The 19,186-nt window shown below is 38.5% G+C and overlaps 1 protein-coding gene across 1 annotated transcript in view; it reads right to left on the bottom strand.

Annotated features, from left to right (window-relative positions):
- lrp1bb (low density lipoprotein receptor-related protein 1Bb) overlaps positions 1 to 19,186 on the bottom strand; it is a 520,571-nt gene that overhangs the window by 183,812 nt on the left and 317,573 nt on the right. Inside the window, exons 26-33 of the mRNA XM_061722939.1 lie at positions 18,814 to 19,011; positions 18,010 to 18,214; positions 13,998 to 14,162; positions 13,443 to 13,687; positions 7,116 to 7,247; positions 6,683 to 6,910; positions 5,560 to 5,734; positions 5,249 to 5,343 (exon numbers count right to left, since the gene is read on the bottom strand). Of these exons, the coding sequence (XP_061578923.1) occupies positions 5,249 to 5,343; positions 5,560 to 5,734; positions 6,683 to 6,910; positions 7,116 to 7,247; positions 13,443 to 13,687; positions 13,998 to 14,162; positions 18,010 to 18,214; positions 18,814 to 19,011 (1,443 nt within the window). The remainder of the gene's footprint in view (positions 1 to 5,248; positions 5,344 to 5,559; positions 5,735 to 6,682; positions 6,911 to 7,115; positions 7,248 to 13,442; positions 13,688 to 13,997; positions 14,163 to 18,009; positions 18,215 to 18,813; positions 19,012 to 19,186) is intronic.

The raw sequence follows: 19,186 nt of genomic DNA, 5'->3' as shown, positions 1-19,186 counted from the left end.
ATATATAACACTGTATAGCAGGGGTATTCAACTTTAAGAGGTCCATTTAGAGAAAATTTACTCAAGCGAAGGTCCAGAACATCATAATATATATATATATATATATATATATATATATATATATATATATATATATATATATATATATATATATATATGTGTGTGTGTGTGTGTGTGTGTATATATATTCAAGTAGCCTCATAGTTGTATCAACATCTGCATCTGACTGTTATATTAAAAAAGTACATATTTGCCAATTAACATGTTTAACTTGAATTAAACATATTTTTTTCTCTTAAAAATAAAGTAGATTTTATTTTATTTTTCAAATGCTATCTTATTTTATTTCTCTACCAGCAGTTTGAATTTCCCCTTTTCTTTGTTAATTGTCTCAACACATTTTTATACTAAATTAATATAAACACATCTTAACAATTTAAGGTTCAGGTTCAGGTTCTCATATGCATGTGGAGGTGCTCATTGATGAGCCTGAAACGATATTCAGTTTTAATTATGTTCACTGTGGAGAAAGCTGCTTCACAGCTGTATCTGGACCCAAACATGGGTGTTTTAAGATGCTCAGCTTATTTTTCTGTGACTTCAGTTCAGACTTGAGTGGATATGTTTGATGAAAATCTTTGTGTTTTGTTTCAGTGGCGTTTCACTTTCGCACTTTGAACGCCACGGTCTCTGAACGTATGAGACACTGGTTTTGTCCCAGTGGGAAGACTGAACAGGATGAATTTGTCCATTCCGGGTTGCATATTTAAAAATACAGCGAGGACTTAGTTTGATTTTACTTTAAGTTATTTACATTAATAAGTTGTCAGGACTCAGTGTGTCGGGTTCATCCGAGCCTGATCAGCTGCGACGGGCACAGCCCGCACCGCAGCTCTCTGATCGCGCTGCAGCAGTTACTTTCTGATGCTTTTTCGAAAGCCCGAACAGTCCAGTCCAGCAGACGCGACAGCCCACGCATCTACATCTACCATCCTTCAGCAGTAACGACGGAGCCCACCGCCCGAGCGGCAGCCTCAGCCGACCTCCCCGGCCGCGGGCACACGCCGGGATAAATGAGCACGCCGCGCTCGCTCGCTCTGGGCGCAGACCCAATTAATCGATCCCTAATCCTGGCGGATCTAAACCTACTCTGTGCAAAATGAAGGATTTTCTCTGTAAAGACACACCATTTCTCTTACTATTACACGTACAGCTAGCTGAGTGTCTTCTTCTCCTCATTTGGTTGGGAGTTGCTATGCAGTCCCGGGGCCCCCGCGGCCCACACGTACAAAACTGAATTTTTTTTGGCGGCCCACTAGATGGCGCTCGCGGCCCAAGTGTGGGCCGCGGCCCTATGGTTAAGAATCACTGCTTTAACCAACACTATTTAAATACTCGAGACCAATAGCATTTTATAGGAGGAAGGTGATTTTGAGTAGTTTTATTATTGTCAGTTTGCTTTTAATTTATAGTCCACATCAATGTGTGCAGTCCTCTCATTAAAGCCTTAGGCCTGTTCTCCTAGATCTGAGTCAACCTGGTAATCTCGCACTTCTTCATCCAGTTGACCGGCTGCTCTGATGTCACTGCACTTGGCAAGGCTTTGGCCAAGGTGATGAAAGCATCCTGGACTGTTTCATGGACCATCAATGATGGTGTTAGTGCAGACAAAGAGATGATGTTATTGTTGAGAAGAAGGTTTTTCAAAATCGCGTCAACACCCCCCGTGGGCCTTTGAGATGCTTTGTTTTATTAAACAGTGGGATTCCCCTGGTCCGCACCAGTTCTAAGTTTAGCTGCTAGACGCCGGCCGAGGAATACGTAATTGTTACGTAATTGTGAATTAAAAGTTGCGTTCCGTATTGAACCAATACAGACACATATTATGCTCTTATTTATTGATGTCATAATCTACATGTGAAGGTCGGAAAAGTTGAATATATCGCAAAACTTCATTAGTAAATTCAACTAAAGGTGAAACAAATATTTTATTACCCATATTCAAAGTAAGATACTTCAAGCCTTTATTTGTTATCATTTTGGTGATTATGGCTCACAGTTTATGAAAACCCCAAATAAAAAATCTCAAAAAAATTGATTTTATGAAATCAATAAACAATTCAACCATCAAAATGATAACAAATAAAGGCTTAGGATATCTTGCTTTGAATGCATTGAGACTATGTAATATATTAGTTTCACCTTTTAAATTGAATTATTGAAATAAATTAACTTTTACACCATATTCTAATGTTCCGACCTTCACCTGTAGGTTATATTCTACATCTGGGCTGATGTGGACATAGCATAGGAGACTATTTCAGTTACTGGTATGGTTGTCTGTCTGTACAGTCGTGCAAGTCCAATGCTATTAAAGCACTTTAAACTTTAAATTAAAGCATTTAGTTTTTTCATATAAAATAAATATATTTCTATGCAGTTTAGAAGTTTTGGGGATGTCCCTTTTTTTGGCGCATGCGCTGCTGAAATCAGGCGTTCCTTATTTCTATTTCTGAAAGGTGGTAAACCTAGAGGCGACCTGCCGGGGGCCCGCGTTAACGGGTCCCCGACGGGCACCGCAGCTGGGGAGATCCGCGAGAAGGGCCCGGCGCGCGTCCAGAGCCGCCGCCGCCATCCGCCGTACCCGATCCCCCCCACCGGTCCGCCTTCCGCGCGGCGCCGGACACCGCCCCGCATGAAAGACCCCCGCCCGACGACGCGCAAACGCCGCTGGACAGAGGCCCCCCACGAGGCGGGCCGGACGACCGCGCCTCCGGCGGCGGGGGGGAGGAGGGCGACGGGGCGACTGCTCCCCCAGCCGCGGCTCGAGCCCAGCCCCGCTTCGCACCCCAGCCCGACCGACCCAGCCCTTAGAGCCAATCCTTGTCCCCAAATTCCAAAGTTTCCCTTACTGATCCAACACCGCCTCCTCTGTTTTTGATTGGCTAATCCAAGGCGCTGGCAGCTTTATTGGTTTACAACAGCGTCAGTTTAATGCCTAACATGATTTAATTGGCTAGTCTAAACTGTACCACAACAAAACGCACAGGCAAAGCTTTTTTTTTTTTGTTTGTTTTTTTTCTTCCCTCATTTTCCAATTGACGGAAATCCGTCTAGAGACGGAGAACTTTAATCCCTGACTATATAAATAAAATTGAATTTAATTAATTGAAGGATGAAAACTCTTCTTTTTTTCTCTCTTTTAGGTACTGTGATCTTTAAGTCCCTGAACATTGACCAGAGGACAGAGACATTTGAAAGTTTCTCAGTAGAAGGAGTATGTTGCGTTACCAAAGTTGGCTGCTGCTAAGGCAGAGAAAGAAAAGAAGCGTACAGCAACGGCACTAACTCAGCTGAACATAACAGAGACCTATAAATGACAGCAACAACAGCAAGAAAAAGAAAGAAATACATCCTAAGGTAATGGATTCATAGGGCTTGATCATCAGCCGCTTTTTGTTGTATAAGACATCAGGTTTAAACATGTTGTTAGCTGCTTGGATCCACAGTATGTGCTTCTGAGTCGTAAATATTTGATGAATGTCCGTCGTAGTTATACTAAACAATATACAGACACCTCCAAAGCCTTACGCACGATGACAATCGTGTCAGTCAGCTTCACGAGTGACATTTGGAGCTCTAGTGTCACTCACTTCACTAACAAAAGTTTCCTGGGTCACACACGGCGGATTTTATCATTAAAGCTTTCGTAAAGCTTTCATAATTCATTTTTTATTTTAGGATTTAATTAATTTTCCACAGGAAAACTAAGGTTTATAATGTAATACTTGTATCAACTCTAAGAGTGACATGTCCACTGTTGTCTGTGTTGATGCACTTTTATAGCAGGTGCAAGTTTTTATACCAGGTCAATTCTTTTTGGCACATAATGTGACCTACATGAAATAAATATGTTTCAACTACAGTTTTAAGAATTATATCTTCTTAGAATGACAAGAAAAACACACTGTGCCTTGTAAGGAGGACAGGAGTTTTATCCAATCTGCCATTGGCTCTGCCATTAGCAATGCCCCGGGCACACCCTGGACAGTCCATCACAGGACTTAAAAGAATTACTGCAGCTGACTAAAGTGAATGCAAAATAAATAATACATAATTACACAATATGCACAGCTGACTATACAGCTTTGATAATCAAAAAAGAGAAAAAAAAAAAAAAAGTCAATGTGTTTGTGGTACTTAAATGCTTGCTGCCGCCACACCTTCCAAACATACTTTAGTCCATGCATTTGATTCTGGTAGCAACAACATTAAACAAGTCAACTGTGTTTCTGTTGCTAGGAGAATTTATCTACAGTAAATAATTTCAATTCTTTCAAATCGGTAACCCATCTTATTTCAAATATGTTAATCATGTATTCTTGTTAAACTTGAGTTGCTGTAAAATAGATGTTACTTTCTCGGTTTCGACAATCAGCTGCCGTCTTCTTCAGAAGCGTCACATGACAGCATGTAACGTCAACTGGCAGGATTTGACAGCCGGCATACGCAGCCCGCCCACCAGAGCTGCCTGGTCCGTTGGGCCAAACGTAATGGCATGTGGTAGCAGGCACCACGGACCTGAGCGCCCCCCAAACGCACCATGACCCCGGCCGTCCTATTTTTTCTGAAATGGGCGTCCCACACATGGAAAAGGATGAAGCGCCCCTCGTCCCTCTCCCTATTACACAGTCCTGTAGCTATCAGTGAGACGCTTCTGAAGAAGGCGACAACTGATCGAAGACCCCCTCAAGGCAACATCTCTTTTACCGCATATCTGAACAAAATAAACAAACAACTTCATATTTATCTTAACTGAGAATGCGCAGTCTTGGTCAATAGTCTAGAATGGTGCTGCACTGGTGGCAGACTTTTGCAATTCTGGTAATGTTTTGTTTTTCTGTGCAAGATCTCATGATTTCCAGTAATTTTCTAATTAAAAAGCTAATTTTGAAAACATTTCCTACATCGGCTTGGCTCCTGGATTAAAGCATCAAAGGATTATTACTGGTAATTTTGGCACTTTTCAATATTTGTGATTATGGGTAACTAAGACACACACACACACAATAAAATGTAAATGAATACATTTTCTAAAGTTCAAATAATGCACAGAACAAGATCCCGAATCCGATCAATTGGAGAAGAGGTGTAAAGTGGAAGCACTTGCAACACAGATTTCCATGGTTTTTGCTGGATGTATCAATAAATGCACAAATCCAGTATGTTTTGTAAAGCTCGCACTGACCTACAGGATCCTTCTGATTCTGGTGGAGGACTTTGCTGTTACTGCCGTCCATGTTGGCCATGTTAATGGTGTTGCCATCTGTCCAATAGATTTTGCTTTTAGAGAAAACACAATAACATTGTATTTCAGTTAGGAATAGTATTTAATGAAGTTCATTAAAACAAAAAAGTGAAGAATAACTACAAAAAAAAAAATCAAGCTTGTGTAACATTTCTTTACAACTCTTTGATCTCCGGTTAGTAGAGGCCAGGGCTTCCTGATACGAGAGATGATAAACTCATGAGATGCACAGATGGCTTTAATCTACTCACCCCTTGGCAGGATGCACTACAAGGCATCTCGGCTTATCAATGCCATGGATGATGGACGTCTTCAGGGACCCATCAAAGCGAGCCACATTGATTTGTGACTCGTCATTTTCAGAGCTGAGCCAGTATAAGTTCTTGGAAAGCCAGTCTAAACCCAGACCCCGGCAGTTCACTATGTCTGTAAAGAAGTGCATGAAAACGCAGTCAAGCCTGACTCATATACATATATATATATATAAGAACAATGAAACCACAATCTTGAATAAATTATGTCTGTTATTATTGTGTATATTTTTGCTTTAATTTGTTTGCAGTTAATACTTAAGCGACAACTATAAATATTTGTTATTAATAACCATTTTTGTTAGTTGATTAGTTGAATAGATAGATAGATAGATAGATTTATTATAGTACCCTTGGGTAAATTTGGTTCACAGTGAGTGCCTCCTCATACAATATAAAACCATACACTCAACAACACAGGATAATATAAAGTGACAACAGTGCTTTGGCTAAAAGAACAAAGAACAAGAAGGACGGCCCCAAGATAAGAATCAAAATAAGTTAAAACATCAGTAGAAAAAAAAACACTAAAATATTAAAACCAAGCAAAAGGATAAAAAATGTCCCTTTTCATAAAAACAAGATAAAGGAAACAATACAAAACATAAATACAAAGTTATGTTGCAGTTCCCTCACTTATTAATGGCACTGATGGCTGCTGGTACAAAGCTATTTTTATAACGTTTAGTTTTACAAGCAGGTACCCTGAACCTCCGACCTGATGGAGCAGCTGAAACTCACATTTAACAGGGTGGGAGTTGTCTTTTAAAATCGAGCCAGCTATCCTCTGTAACTGTTTAGAAAACAGGGTTTCTAGCTGAAGCTGAGACTCTCCAATCAGCTTGCTAGACCATTTCACAATTTGGTTTAAACAGTTTTTGTTTTTAAGGGACGCATTTCCAAACCATGAAGCAAGACAGAAAGATAAAACCGATTCTATAAAAGCACGATAAAACAAGATCAGCATGGTCCTGGAAATGTTAAAAGAAGACAAGAATAATAAATTGAGACAAAAAAAAGAAGCCATTCTTAAGATGTTATGTGTCTGCAGGAAGGTACCCACCTGAGGTGATGATGGTCTGTATTTGGGTGCCATTGATGAAAGCACGTTTGATGGTTTGACTTTTAATGTCAGCCCAGTAGATCCTCTCCTCCTGAGAATCATAGTCCACCACGGCAACATCATCAATATCTGGCACCGTCAGTGCTGTCATGACGTTCATGTAAGGGTTGTCAATGTCCACGCCACGGATTTCAGACCGTCGCACATACAGGAGGAACTTTTTTAATGCTGGTGAGATAATTAAGCAAACAGTCATTTGATGTGAGACACTTCTGTGTTTGTTTGTTTTTTTATTAAATCAGTGTTACAATAAAAGCTTGGAGTAAATTTTGTTGACAATAAAAAAAGGAAGATAAGAGCAAAAATATAGTGTACTGTCTACTCCTATGAGATCAGATTAAGTGTATCAAATGAGGGAAATGTTCTTACTCACCAAAGCAGGACTGTTTGTTAGCCGAAAGCTTCATGAGGTGCGGACAGGTGCAGGACGCAGTGTGGTTGTAATTGATGAGACACAAATGTGAACAGGGTCCACCTCCATCCTTGTCCTCACATGGATTGGAGACTGACAGTACAAGCAGAAAAACAGAGAATACCAAACATACAGATGACCAACAAGACTGGCTCGGACAGTTACTAGACCTGAAATAGATTGAAAATAGCCATCACTAAAATATCCCTCCTTTTAATTAATGGCAAAAAAGAGTAACAATGAGATGAGAAAACATTAATGATAACAAAAGAAATACGAAAAATGCAGAAGTCACTTTTTTCTTTTTTTTTATTTTTTGCTAAATTCTTGGTGTTTTGTTATATACATAAGGAAAAACATTATACCTGGAAGAGTTATTGTGATTTTGACAGATATTCCATCCACAAAAGGTTTCCAGCTTGTTTTTCTGCTTTCTGAAGCATAACTTTTATCATACCCCCAAATTCCATTAAAAAAAAAAAACAGACACCGAGTAAAATGTAAATAAGAAATCACAATGTAATTATTTGTAAATATAATTTACCCAACATCTGAACCAAAATTGAACATAGACAACATATCAATTTCATGAATGTGACATCATACTGATGCATAGGCATCTTATAGTTTGATAGTAACATGAATACTGTGTGCCATCCAAGACAGTCTGGGAAACTGAGGAGACCAGTCGCTGGAGTTTAAGGAGAGGAATGTTGCCCCAATCCTATCCTGCTACAATCCACAGGACTGGGGTTGCTCAACAGTCCCGGGGTTTCTATGTGGTCTTTTGTTTCATGATTTGCAAAATGTTTTAGTTTGTGAAAGGCCAGGACTGCAAGCAGGCTAGTTCAAAATCTGGAACCTTTTTATATGAAGCCGTGCTTTTTATAATGGATGCACTCTGTAGTTTAGGAACACCTTACTGAAAGATGCAACACCTTTCCTGTAAAAGACATTGTCTGGGTGGGAGCATGTTGCTCCAAAACAGGGCTGGACAGTACTGGTCCTTGGGGGTCCCTGCAAGACTCGCTGATACAAATGGCTGTGTCATTAACAGACATGTGCAGACCTTGATGACAAACTGATGATGATGAATTCATTTGAAGCGTGTTAAAGCAGAGAAACATCTAAAACAGGGGTGTCCAAAGTCGGTCCTCGAAGGCCGCTGTCCTCCATGTTTTAGGTGTGTACCTGCTTCAGCACACCATGATACAAGGAGCTGTGTCAACAACAGAGTTGTGCAGACCTTGATGACAAGCTGGTGACAACCATTAATTAGAATCAGGTGTGATGATGCAAGGAAACATCTAAAACATGCAGGACTGTGGCCCTCAAGGGCCAGACTTGCCCAGCCCTGTACTACACGCCTTATATACATATAAGAATGTTTCTGTACAAGCTGCCCAAACATCATTCATACTGATGTTCAAACTTTTACTCATGTGCATAGAGATTTCTCCTGATTCTCTGCATCTTTTCAGGATATTACATATGAAATTAGTGCTGTCAAATGATTAAACAATTGAGAGATTAATTAATTAAGATCTGTAATTAAGTAATCTTTTTTTTAATCTTAGCTAAACATTGCTGAGAAAAGCCCTCAACTTGAGGTGTTTTCCTTTTAAATTCATTACATTATTGTGGCAGATCAAAACATTGATATATAGCCAAAAGAAAGTGGCTTTATAAAGTAATTTATTATTTTTTTTGACAGACTTGAACAGATGCAGTCCTAGCTATTTACATCCCCTTGGCAACAACATTCACCAGCCTCTCTGTCGCAGACGTGCGCATGCTCAGGATGCTCTCGAGTTTAGTTTGGAGAAGTGTTGCTGTCATAGACATATATACGTAGACGCCCCATCGAGCGCTGAGCCGTACGTCAACGACGCCGTCATATTGGATGTGGCAAGACTGCGCTGTAAACTAAGTAAGTAAATTGACTTATTTTCATAAAGTGCCTTTATACAAATAAATTTACGTTTTACGTCTCATTTATTCATTCACACACGCACTAATACACTTGGGAAACAGTTGGGCACCAAATATAATATATTTAATTTTCTCAGATGTCAAAAATAAGAACTTTATTGACCCCACATAGGAGTAATTCATGTTATATCAGCTATAGAGAACAAGGTAGTGCCAAAAAACAATATATACCCCCCCCCCCCCCACAAAAATAAGAAAAATAGCGAAACTTTTTTTTCTCATCAACAAAGCATATTTTACATAAACATATTTTAAATTTTTCAAGTAACAAAATAACATATTTGTGTGTTTGTGTGTGTGACTAAAATGTTGTCTGAAAAATGGTTCAAATGTTATTTTGTTGTCTGAAAAATGGTTCAAATGTTATTTTGTTCTCTGAAAAATAGTTCAAATGTGTTATTTTGTTATTTGAAAAATTTAAAATAAGATTTGTTGATGAGAAAATATGTTTATTATTTTTGTGAGGGGGGATATATATTGTTTTTCGGTACTACCTTGTTCTCCATAGCTGATATAACATGAATTACTCCTATGTGGGATCAATAAATTATTATTATTTTTGCCATTGGGGAAATTAAATATATGTGGTGCCTAACTGTTCCCCAAGTATATTAGTGCGTGTGTGAATGAATAAATGAGACGTACAACGTACATTTCTTGTAGAAAGGCGCTTTATGAAAATAAGTCCATTTGCTTGTATTAGTTTACAGCGCAGTCTTGCCACATCCAATATGGCGGCGAGGTTGCCGTACGGCTCAGCGCTCGACGGGGCGTCTACGTATGTCTATGGTTGCTGTGGCTTAATAAATAGCTAACGTCGTTGCTGCTAACGTTAGCTGTGGCTGCGCTCGTAACCGGGTGCTTTGCCTTTATGGGGCTAAACTTGAGCTGCTTCGGTGGTAAACAAATTCCTTAACAGAAAGAACACATATCACTCTACCTTTATCAATGATGCTTTCGAGGCGTTTTAGAAATGTAAATTCCCCATTCTGGGCCGACAACTGTTCCTCCGTTGTCACCTCTCTTCTCCGCTACTCACCCCCCCCCCCCTTCTACCAGCGTAGCTAACCACGCCCACACACCGAAGGTGTGACCGACTATTGTTTTCCACCGTTAACAACTCAAGCACAAGAGGCTCACTGCACAAATATGGAGGTAGATTTGTGTCTTAATTATTCAATCAAAAAAAATATTGCTTCAATAAAAAAAAAAAATATTTTCAATAAAAAAAAATCAATTCAATCAAAAAAAATATCTGAGACTCAAAAAATGCATTTGAACACTTTTTTTCTTTGATTGGAAATGTTTTCTTTGATAGAATTTTTTTTTTGTTTGAAGCAACTTTTTTTTATTGAAGTAGTTTTTTTTGTGTTTGGGCCATATTATGGGTAGGACATTTGTGTCTTTATCATTTAATCAAAAAAGAAGTTGCTTCAAAAAGAAAAAAATATTTTCAATAAAAAAAAAATCACTTCAATCAAAGAAAAAAGTGTTTGAATGCAAAAAAAATATTTGAGACCCAAAAAATTACAACACTTTTTTTTGGATTTAATTTTTTTTTTTGGATTGTAAGTGATTTTTTTTTTTTTATTGGATCATTTTGACACAAACGTCCCGCAGTGGACGGATGCTTCCCCATTGGTCAGCCCAGAGTCAGACATGTTTGAGCCTCAAATATTTTTTTGCATTCAAACACTTTTTTTCTTTGATTGAAATCATTTTTTTTATTGAAGTGATTTTTTTTAATTGAAAATTTATTTGATTGAAGTAATCTTTTTTTGATTGAATAATTAAGGCACAAATCTACCTCCATACACGAACACAGATTTCACAATAAATGCAAATCGCAAACAGAAAAAAGTAAAGTTAGAGATTAAAAAATAGATTAAGCAATAAAAAACATAATATGCCTGTGATTAATTAGTCGCAATTAACGCGTTAATTTGAGACAGATAGATGAAATACTTAAAGACCCCACAATTTTGTGCAGGGGAACATAATTCAGATTTTTTTTCTTTTGTTTTGCAGACTGATGAAAATCTTTACTTCTGAGATTCATGCCTTTCTGACAGGCTTCTTTTCCACTCAGTCATATCACTGACCTGTTTCCAAATCACCTAATTAGTTGCAAGATGTTCCTCCAGGTGTTTCGTTTTAGTACTACTTAGATTTTCAGGCTGTTGTTGCCCATATCCCAGCCTTTTTGAGATGTGAAAGAACTAATATTGTTTTCACAATTGTGTGCAATGTTTCACTTTCAACATTTGATATGTTCTCTTTGCTCTACTCAACATATTATGGGTTCATGATTTCTGCAAATCACTGAATGTTGTTTTTATTTACATCTTACACAGTGTCGCCACTTTTTCAGTGGTTTATTTAATTCTCATGACTATTTCCTTCTCATTTCTGACTGTTTCTAGCCTGTTTGGAATCAATCACCTCAGTCAGAGACCAGACAAAGTAAGCTACAGTTTTGTTACTTTTCCCATCCCATATTGTCAAATTCAATGCATCAAAAACAAGATTTTTTCCATCTTCGTACTCTGGATGATTCATATCAAACAAGCTCATTCAAGGTTTATTTCCTGAGCTCTTTTAGTTACAAGCCACTACATCCCTAATGTTGCTCATTTAAGCCCAAAAATACTGTTCTGGCTCTGGAAGCACTAGAAGCTGGTAGGATACTAAAATAGACTTCTAAAGCACACGTCATTCAGAATCTCTCTTTTGAGGGGTTGGCATGCAGAAACAACTGAGTCAAGTTGTTTGCAGCAAATAGTTCATTTATTGCAGCTACTATTAATAATTATATGTGATTATGGCTTAGATTCATGTATGACTAAGTTTCAAGGGTGCATCACTGTCAAAATGATTCTGTTATTTTATTGCTTATTCGAAAAAAGAAAAAGTTCGTTTTATTACTGGCTATTGATAATGCTGCAGTAAATCCAAATTTCTTTCTAATACTTGTTTATAATCAGCCTAAAATCTCTGATGACTGTCAGGCCAATCTGCTCTCTAATTTGACACCGTTTTACCTGTTCTCATGATAAAGTATCTCCTTCATGGAGCAGTACCAGACTGTTTACACCTCCAGTGGAGCACCAGTGTGACATCTGCTTAATTACCTCTGAGACAACCAAGTTCCCTCTTTCTCTAAATTTTAATCACATCTTTCCCCTTCTTCCTCCCTTTCTTCTTATTTTTCCAGGACCAGATATTCAGTATCTAATTGAGCATCTTATCTCAAAGTTATGGCTAAAAGGTTACAGCTAGACAGGGTGCTGGGTTCCTGGAAAAATAAGTCTTATTTACTCACACAACACCTATGAAGAGTAAAGAATGGCAGTAAGAAAACAAACAAATTAGCTTATGAAGCTTTGGTGAAGCAGTGGAATCCCTAAACAGATGTAAACCTCATTACCACTAATGCGCATTTATGAATGGTGGCTCACGTATGAAAACAGCTGATGGGGGTAATGCTGAAACTTGGCATGTGCAAAAAGACGACAGGGACAGAGATACATGAGCCATGTAGTCTTGGCACACATAGCAAAAAAGTTTCATAACCCAGTGCGGATTCTAATAGATCTGCTTGATAGATTAATCAAAAACTAAACTTTAATCAAACAATTTTGGTAAGAAAAAGACATGAGAACAGATTACATTCTCTTCATTTGAAGTGTGGTACTATATCTTGGAAGCTCATCTGCATATTAAATAAAAATTGGCTTAAATACATAGGCCTTTTGTCAGATAACACATCAGCAGTGTATCTTTTGCAGTCAGATCGTTGGCTTAATGAGCTCACTGCAAAATTGGTTACCAATTCCACTGTGATAAGATGCATATTGAGGACATAATATTAATGAAGCTTTTGACTTACGTTATAATTTTGTACAATGGCAACAACTTCTTCTTCTTCTATTACTAAAATATTTTCATATTAAAACATTGTAAAAAGTATTTAAGGTCAGATGTGGATTTTATTTACCAGCTCTAATTACATTCCGATCATGAAAGAAGACTAAAAATCTTTAATATAACAGCTTGAGCCAATTACTATCATTTGGATAGTAAACATACATTAAAAGGTGGCATTTACTCAATCTGGATAATTATCTGCATGAAAAACTTTTTCATTCATAAACAGGCCAGTTTACTGTCAGCCCAAGTGAATGAGGCAGAGGCTGAAACTAATTATGTATTGCTTTTTCTTTGTAATTTTATTTTGGTATACAAACATGACATTGTGTCCTTGATCATGTTCCACCGGTATCAGATTGTTCTCACCTTGTGGTTGCCTGCTGGGATGGAATATTTGCAAATCAAAAGGCTGAGCACTTGTCTTTTGGATGACTGTGACATTTTGTCCCGTCCACTTATTGGCTCTTGCCAAAGTGTTTGTCCTCCAGTCTGTCCAGTAGACATTTCCTCCAAAGAGAGACACAGCAAAGGGGTGGGACAGATATTCATGGCCCTTGAGAATCTCAATGACTCCACTGCCGTCATAAAGTGCAGAGAAAATGGCATCGGAGCTGTTCAAGAGAGATCAGCACAATATCAAAGTTTAAACGGCTGTTCTAATGCACTGAAAGACGAGATGGAGGGAGATAAAAGTGAAACCCGCCAATCTGATGGAACTAATAAATTGTTCAAGACCCACTTAAAATAAAAAGTCACAATTTTCCAAATCTCTAAATATTACATGTCCTGTATAATTTAATGCCCACCATCAGACTGAGAAGTTTAAAATTTATTGAGGGGCTTTGGATTTTTTTGCAATTTTCAATGTCATGCAGGCAGCAAAATTGTTGATGGTTTGGCACAAAACATGACATTTCTAACCGTGCATCTGTCCAAATAATCCTCTTTTCCAAGTGATCCAGCGTTAGTCCATTAGGCCACGCCCCAATCTCCATATCCTTGAACACAATGTGTCTGCCATTTCCACTCATTGATGCAGCCTCAATTCTTGGGAAAGTAGCATCCCAGTCAGTCCAGAAAAGCATCCTTTAAATAGAAATAAAAGGCATGAAATAGCATTGATTATTATCCGTCTCCATTTAATTGAAACGCAACAATATATTCAGCGCATCTAAGCCTCTTAGGTATACTGTTTTCATAAGGCAGAATGTTAAAAAAATAAATAAAAATAGTAATTGTGTACATAATGTTGTGACCGTGTGCATGAACACAAACATCAGCTCTTTTGACCGTCCGAGAACAGCAACAATGATCCGGCGAAACTCAACACATCTGTAACAGGCTGGGAAATGGGAGGCCATCTGTTTTATTATGACATTTCACAGCTCAATGGTGCCTGAAAGTGAACACAGTCATTGATGTAAGCATCAACCATAGGCATCTGAGGAAGTGGAGTAAATACACTGCTACGATTCAATTAGGGGGAGAAAACTTGTGGATTTGCCAATTTCATATCAGCTGTTAACAAATATACACCTTTTGCACTGTAGTCTTGCACATTTTAGAATGACATATACCATTTCTGTCTCATTTTTCCTACAATCACGGCGCAGTATGTATAGTCAGGTGTCATTCCTATCACATTGTTTTGTTTTCAAAATTATCCACACATTCTCTGCTGGGGACAGGTAAGGACTGCACAATAGGCTTATGCCTACCTTTTCTGCCTGCTTAGTACCTGGAAAAGATGTTGTCTTGAAGGCAGCTTAGATTGTGTACTTCTCTGCAAAAATGCTGCCATCACTGAAGTAGAAATGATCTGCTATAACATGACTCCATCACAGAGCTAGGCTTTTGGACAAGCTTCACATATCAGTCCGGGCTGTCTCTTTAGTTTTCGGTCCAGTGCACATTTTGCCTGTGTCTTCCAAAAAAGAAAATAGGAATACTGATTTACCTGACTGCAATACACATCTCCTGTGTGTTGCGGTCCATGCCAGATGTGTCAGAGCCCAGAGACAAAGCCCAAGGTCAACATAAGCATTGTTTTTGCACAGTAAAGTTTTAAGTGGCAATTGTGAAGCTGTAGCTGTAGCTCTGTGCTTGAGAAAGTTTCCCCACAGTAATCCTTTGTCCATGTGGTTATATCACAATTTAACAATACATTAATTTCCCTTCGGGGGGTTAATAAAGTATTTTGAACTGAATTGAATGGACTATTGCTGAATTCCAGTTCTTAATGCTGTGCTGTCATAGGAATCAAAGACCAAAGGTGTCCAGCTTAAGCTTAGGCTTTGCCCTTTGACGACTGAAAATCTCTCCAATTCTTTCAATCATTTAAAGACATTGTGCATTGTAGAAAGTGAAAAAATGTAATTGAGGAAACCGTTTTTTAAAGATTCTACTAATTAGAGATTTTTCGGCTTCGTTTTTTTCCTTAAAGTCTTAGGAACTTAGATAATGATCATTCATTTTTTTTTTTAAACAGCCATGACATTTTTTAAAGAATATCACTCTTTGAGTTGGTTCTGTCACATCTTTCAGCATTTGCAATGAAATAGTTCATCTTGTTTTGTGAATCAGCATTTGCCAACTCTTCCTGCCACTCCAACAGCTCACCCACCAAATCCAAGCCCCCTGCTCAAGTGGGGTTCAGAGGTGGGGATGGATCACTTGCAAAGCAGCAGCTTTAGAGTCGGCTTGTCAAGTCCACTGTGGCTTAAGGGGCTGTTAATTCTCATGAATTTATGTGAGTCCAGTGCCAGGACAAACAGATCTTTTCAAGTCTGCGTCCCAATTGTCAAGGTTTAGCAGGCCTTGAGCCGTATGCCGACACTTGTGCCCACTATGGAAACTAAAAAGAATAAAAGTCCACTCTTGTTTAATTTACATTTTGACAACAACAAAACCATGTCAGGAAGAAATATTCTTGTCCAGATAAATAGCCTTGTTCGGTTGATAAGGCCTCCCTGATCAATGACCCACTCCTTTGAGTGGATTCAAGTAATTAGATTAGAATTATTGCCTTGTAATGGAAATGCGCCTTTAGGCACCAAAAGCACTCATTAATCCTGCTCTCTAAAGCCATGAAATGTACTGTATTCATTCTCCCAAATGTGAAAGAGTACTACGGGCAGAGTAATGGAACAAATGACTCATTTCTTAGACGTGTTAAATTGATTTTAGGAAGGTCAGGCTTTTGCCAAAATATTCAACCACAAGCTACTTCTCAGATATTTCAAGTCAAAGTAAGCAACACGTAAACAGCAAAGAAAATAGATTTTGCTTCTGTTAAGTTTACTCCTATATATGATCTAATACTAATCGTCTTTTCTACTGTAAAAAAGAGCATGGTCTAATAGGCTTGCAGCACTCTTTGTATTTTTTTTTGGGCATCACAGCAGTAGCTGAGAGTATTGGTAAAAGTCATTCATTAAATTAACATGCATCTTAAACAAATTCTACAAAAATCTTGGTTAACTTATTTCCTCATTAGAGTTTTAGTTTGCTGTATCACATTATGTATAATTATGGTGACATGTTTTGCACAGACATCCCCCATCCTAAGAGAAGTTGTGAAGGCCTCTGTTATCTGTGTCCTTTTACCCTATCCAAAAATAAGTAGTCAAGTGAAAATCACTTTTGCTGGGAAGTTTTTAAAATGACATGACTTAACACATCTTCCCTAATCCTATAAGAAGATTATAAGAGAGGAGAGCCATAAAAGAGCACCCAGGGAAATACAACCAAATAAAAATAGTGTAGACTTCTTGATCATCTGTTTATCAAGTAGTAAATGTATTTGAAATCATATACCAGTTAGTAGCAAAGGTATATAATCCTTTGCTCCAAGTGTGTGTTTTGAGTGATCCCCTTTCCAACAATAACTGAAACGTGAAACAGGTTTGCACATCAGCTTGGACAAAATTGAGCCAATTTCTATACACAGAACAACCTATGCATCAGTGTTGTTGGGTTTCCTCACATTTTCCCACATCTGCAATACATGTAGCATCTTTTCTTCAATGACAATAAAGTATTCCCATAACCTGCCTCCCGTAACCTAGTCTGTTCATTTGGCCATTCAAACACAATAAGTTAGTCGATCATTCTGCTTACAAACAGATGCCTATAGTAAAGATGGATCATCGCTGAAAAAAGAAAAAAAAAATTAAATGTTTTTCTTCACGCATATACAAAATTTAAGAAAATTCTCAAAACTAACTTTCACACGTCGCTGTATTTCGACAATTGCATCAGACTGATGCAGAGATTGAAGGCTGTTCTGGAATGGAAGATGAATGTAATAAACACCTTTTGGCACGTGGAAAATCACAGGTTCCCGACCAAATCCCAGCCTTCAAGTGCCCCGACCAACTAGCAGAGCCACAGTGCAGTGTTGACAACAGAGCATGGTGCCACAGCAGTGGTATAACTGCAAGGAGACGGTGGGCAACTGTAGTGGCAGGTAATTGCTTTTCCTGTCACTCACACCCCTATGTTTTTCAAATGTTATTTTCAGCGATAAAAAGAAAAACATTTATTTTAATAATAGCGCAACTCATTGCTATTCAACCATCTGATTCTTGGCAATCATTCTTACCTGCAGCATATATTAAAACAATATTCCATAACAGACAAAAACATCACAAAAAACCTTTGGATTTTGTATATTTTGGGCCGCAGCAATACCTGCTTCCCAGAGCTTCCCAGAAGTCAAATAGGGGAAAATGCAATAAAAAAAGAAAACATGTAGTCATATAAAGCAAACAAAAGTACACAAGTACAGACGAGTCTTCAGTGTTGAAGAATGGCTATTGGTTTGAGTAAATAATATATCATATTATATAATGAATTACTACATAACAAGTATAATATATTTACAAACCAAAACAAGAGAGAAGTACAGAAAATGCCAGAAGTGGGAACATACCCTTGTCCTGGGTCAAGAGCAATGGCCCGAGGATGCTCCATGCCTCCTGCAATCAGTGTGGCCCGCATATCCCCATTAAGCTTGGCCACCTCAATCTGGTCCAAGTTGCTGTCAATCCAGTATAATTTTCCTGTAATCCAGTCCACAGCCAGACCCTCTGGAGTGGCCAAGCCGTGCTGCACAACCACCTCAATCCCAGTCACTCCTGAAAAAAAATACGTACAAAGCAATATGACTGTGCTGCACAATCATATACTGAAGTCAAGGCTGGCGGGTATGTGCAGTTCTCTGCAAATATTCACAAGGCAAAAGAGAAAATTGTGAGAAAGACATTTCATATAAAATAAGATTCACTTCTAAAGGGTTCCATTAAACATGGTTAATGGGTTTTCCCACAACATCTATAATCCAACTGTTTACAATTACTCCTATGTGTCTGGGCTTTTATGTGTGTCTCACAAAGGGTGGAATAGGCACAGCTAAGCTGTGATTTCTGCAGTTCCACAGAGGGAGGGAGTGGGTGGGGGAGGTGGGGGGTGCGGTATTTTCAACTTTGGTCTACCTCAAATACATTTTCTTGGGAGATAATATCATCCCACTGAGTATGAGCTGAGTATGTGTAAAAACAGCAGCGTAAAACAGAGCAGTATCACTGTGAGCGTCTTAAACTTCCATTACAGTGGCTCGAGGAAAAATGAGAAAGATATGACTCACTACTACCAATACATCAGAGCACAGCAGTCCTCAAATACAAATCTTTCTGTATGCTGGTGTCCTAGTGTGAATATCCGGGTTTATGCATACCTCCAGCCTCAGAGAGCTTCCCTCTGTAGATCTTATCTTCCACCACATCCGTCCAGTAAAGAAGGCTGTGGTTGAAATGGAAGTCTAATGCAATGGTGTTCCTTAGTCCTGGCACCAGCAGGCTGTAGTCACGCTTGTGAAGGTCTATTCTTCTTATTTCATGTCGGATTGAGAAAATGATGAAAGCCTCAAAAGGATCTAGTCAAAAAAAGATACACAGGAAACAAGCACAATTTTTCCTTCTCCATGGAGTGACAGAGATTGAACCAGTTGCATCCAGTCATTTCTATTTATGCAGTAGTAGCTGGGGCCAAAGGTACACTGGCTGCTAATGCTGAAACTACATGTTCTGTGAACAAGAACCATAAACTAT

The sequence above is a fragment of the Cololabis saira genome, chromosome 6 (assembly GCF_033807715.1).
Source record: "Cololabis saira isolate AMF1-May2022 chromosome 6, fColSai1.1, whole genome shotgun sequence".
Taxonomy (NCBI): domain Eukaryota; kingdom Metazoa; phylum Chordata; class Actinopteri; order Beloniformes; family Belonidae; genus Cololabis; species Cololabis saira.
The sequence above is the reverse complement of the archived record's forward strand: the minus strand, read 5'-3'. Positions and strand labels throughout refer to the sequence as shown.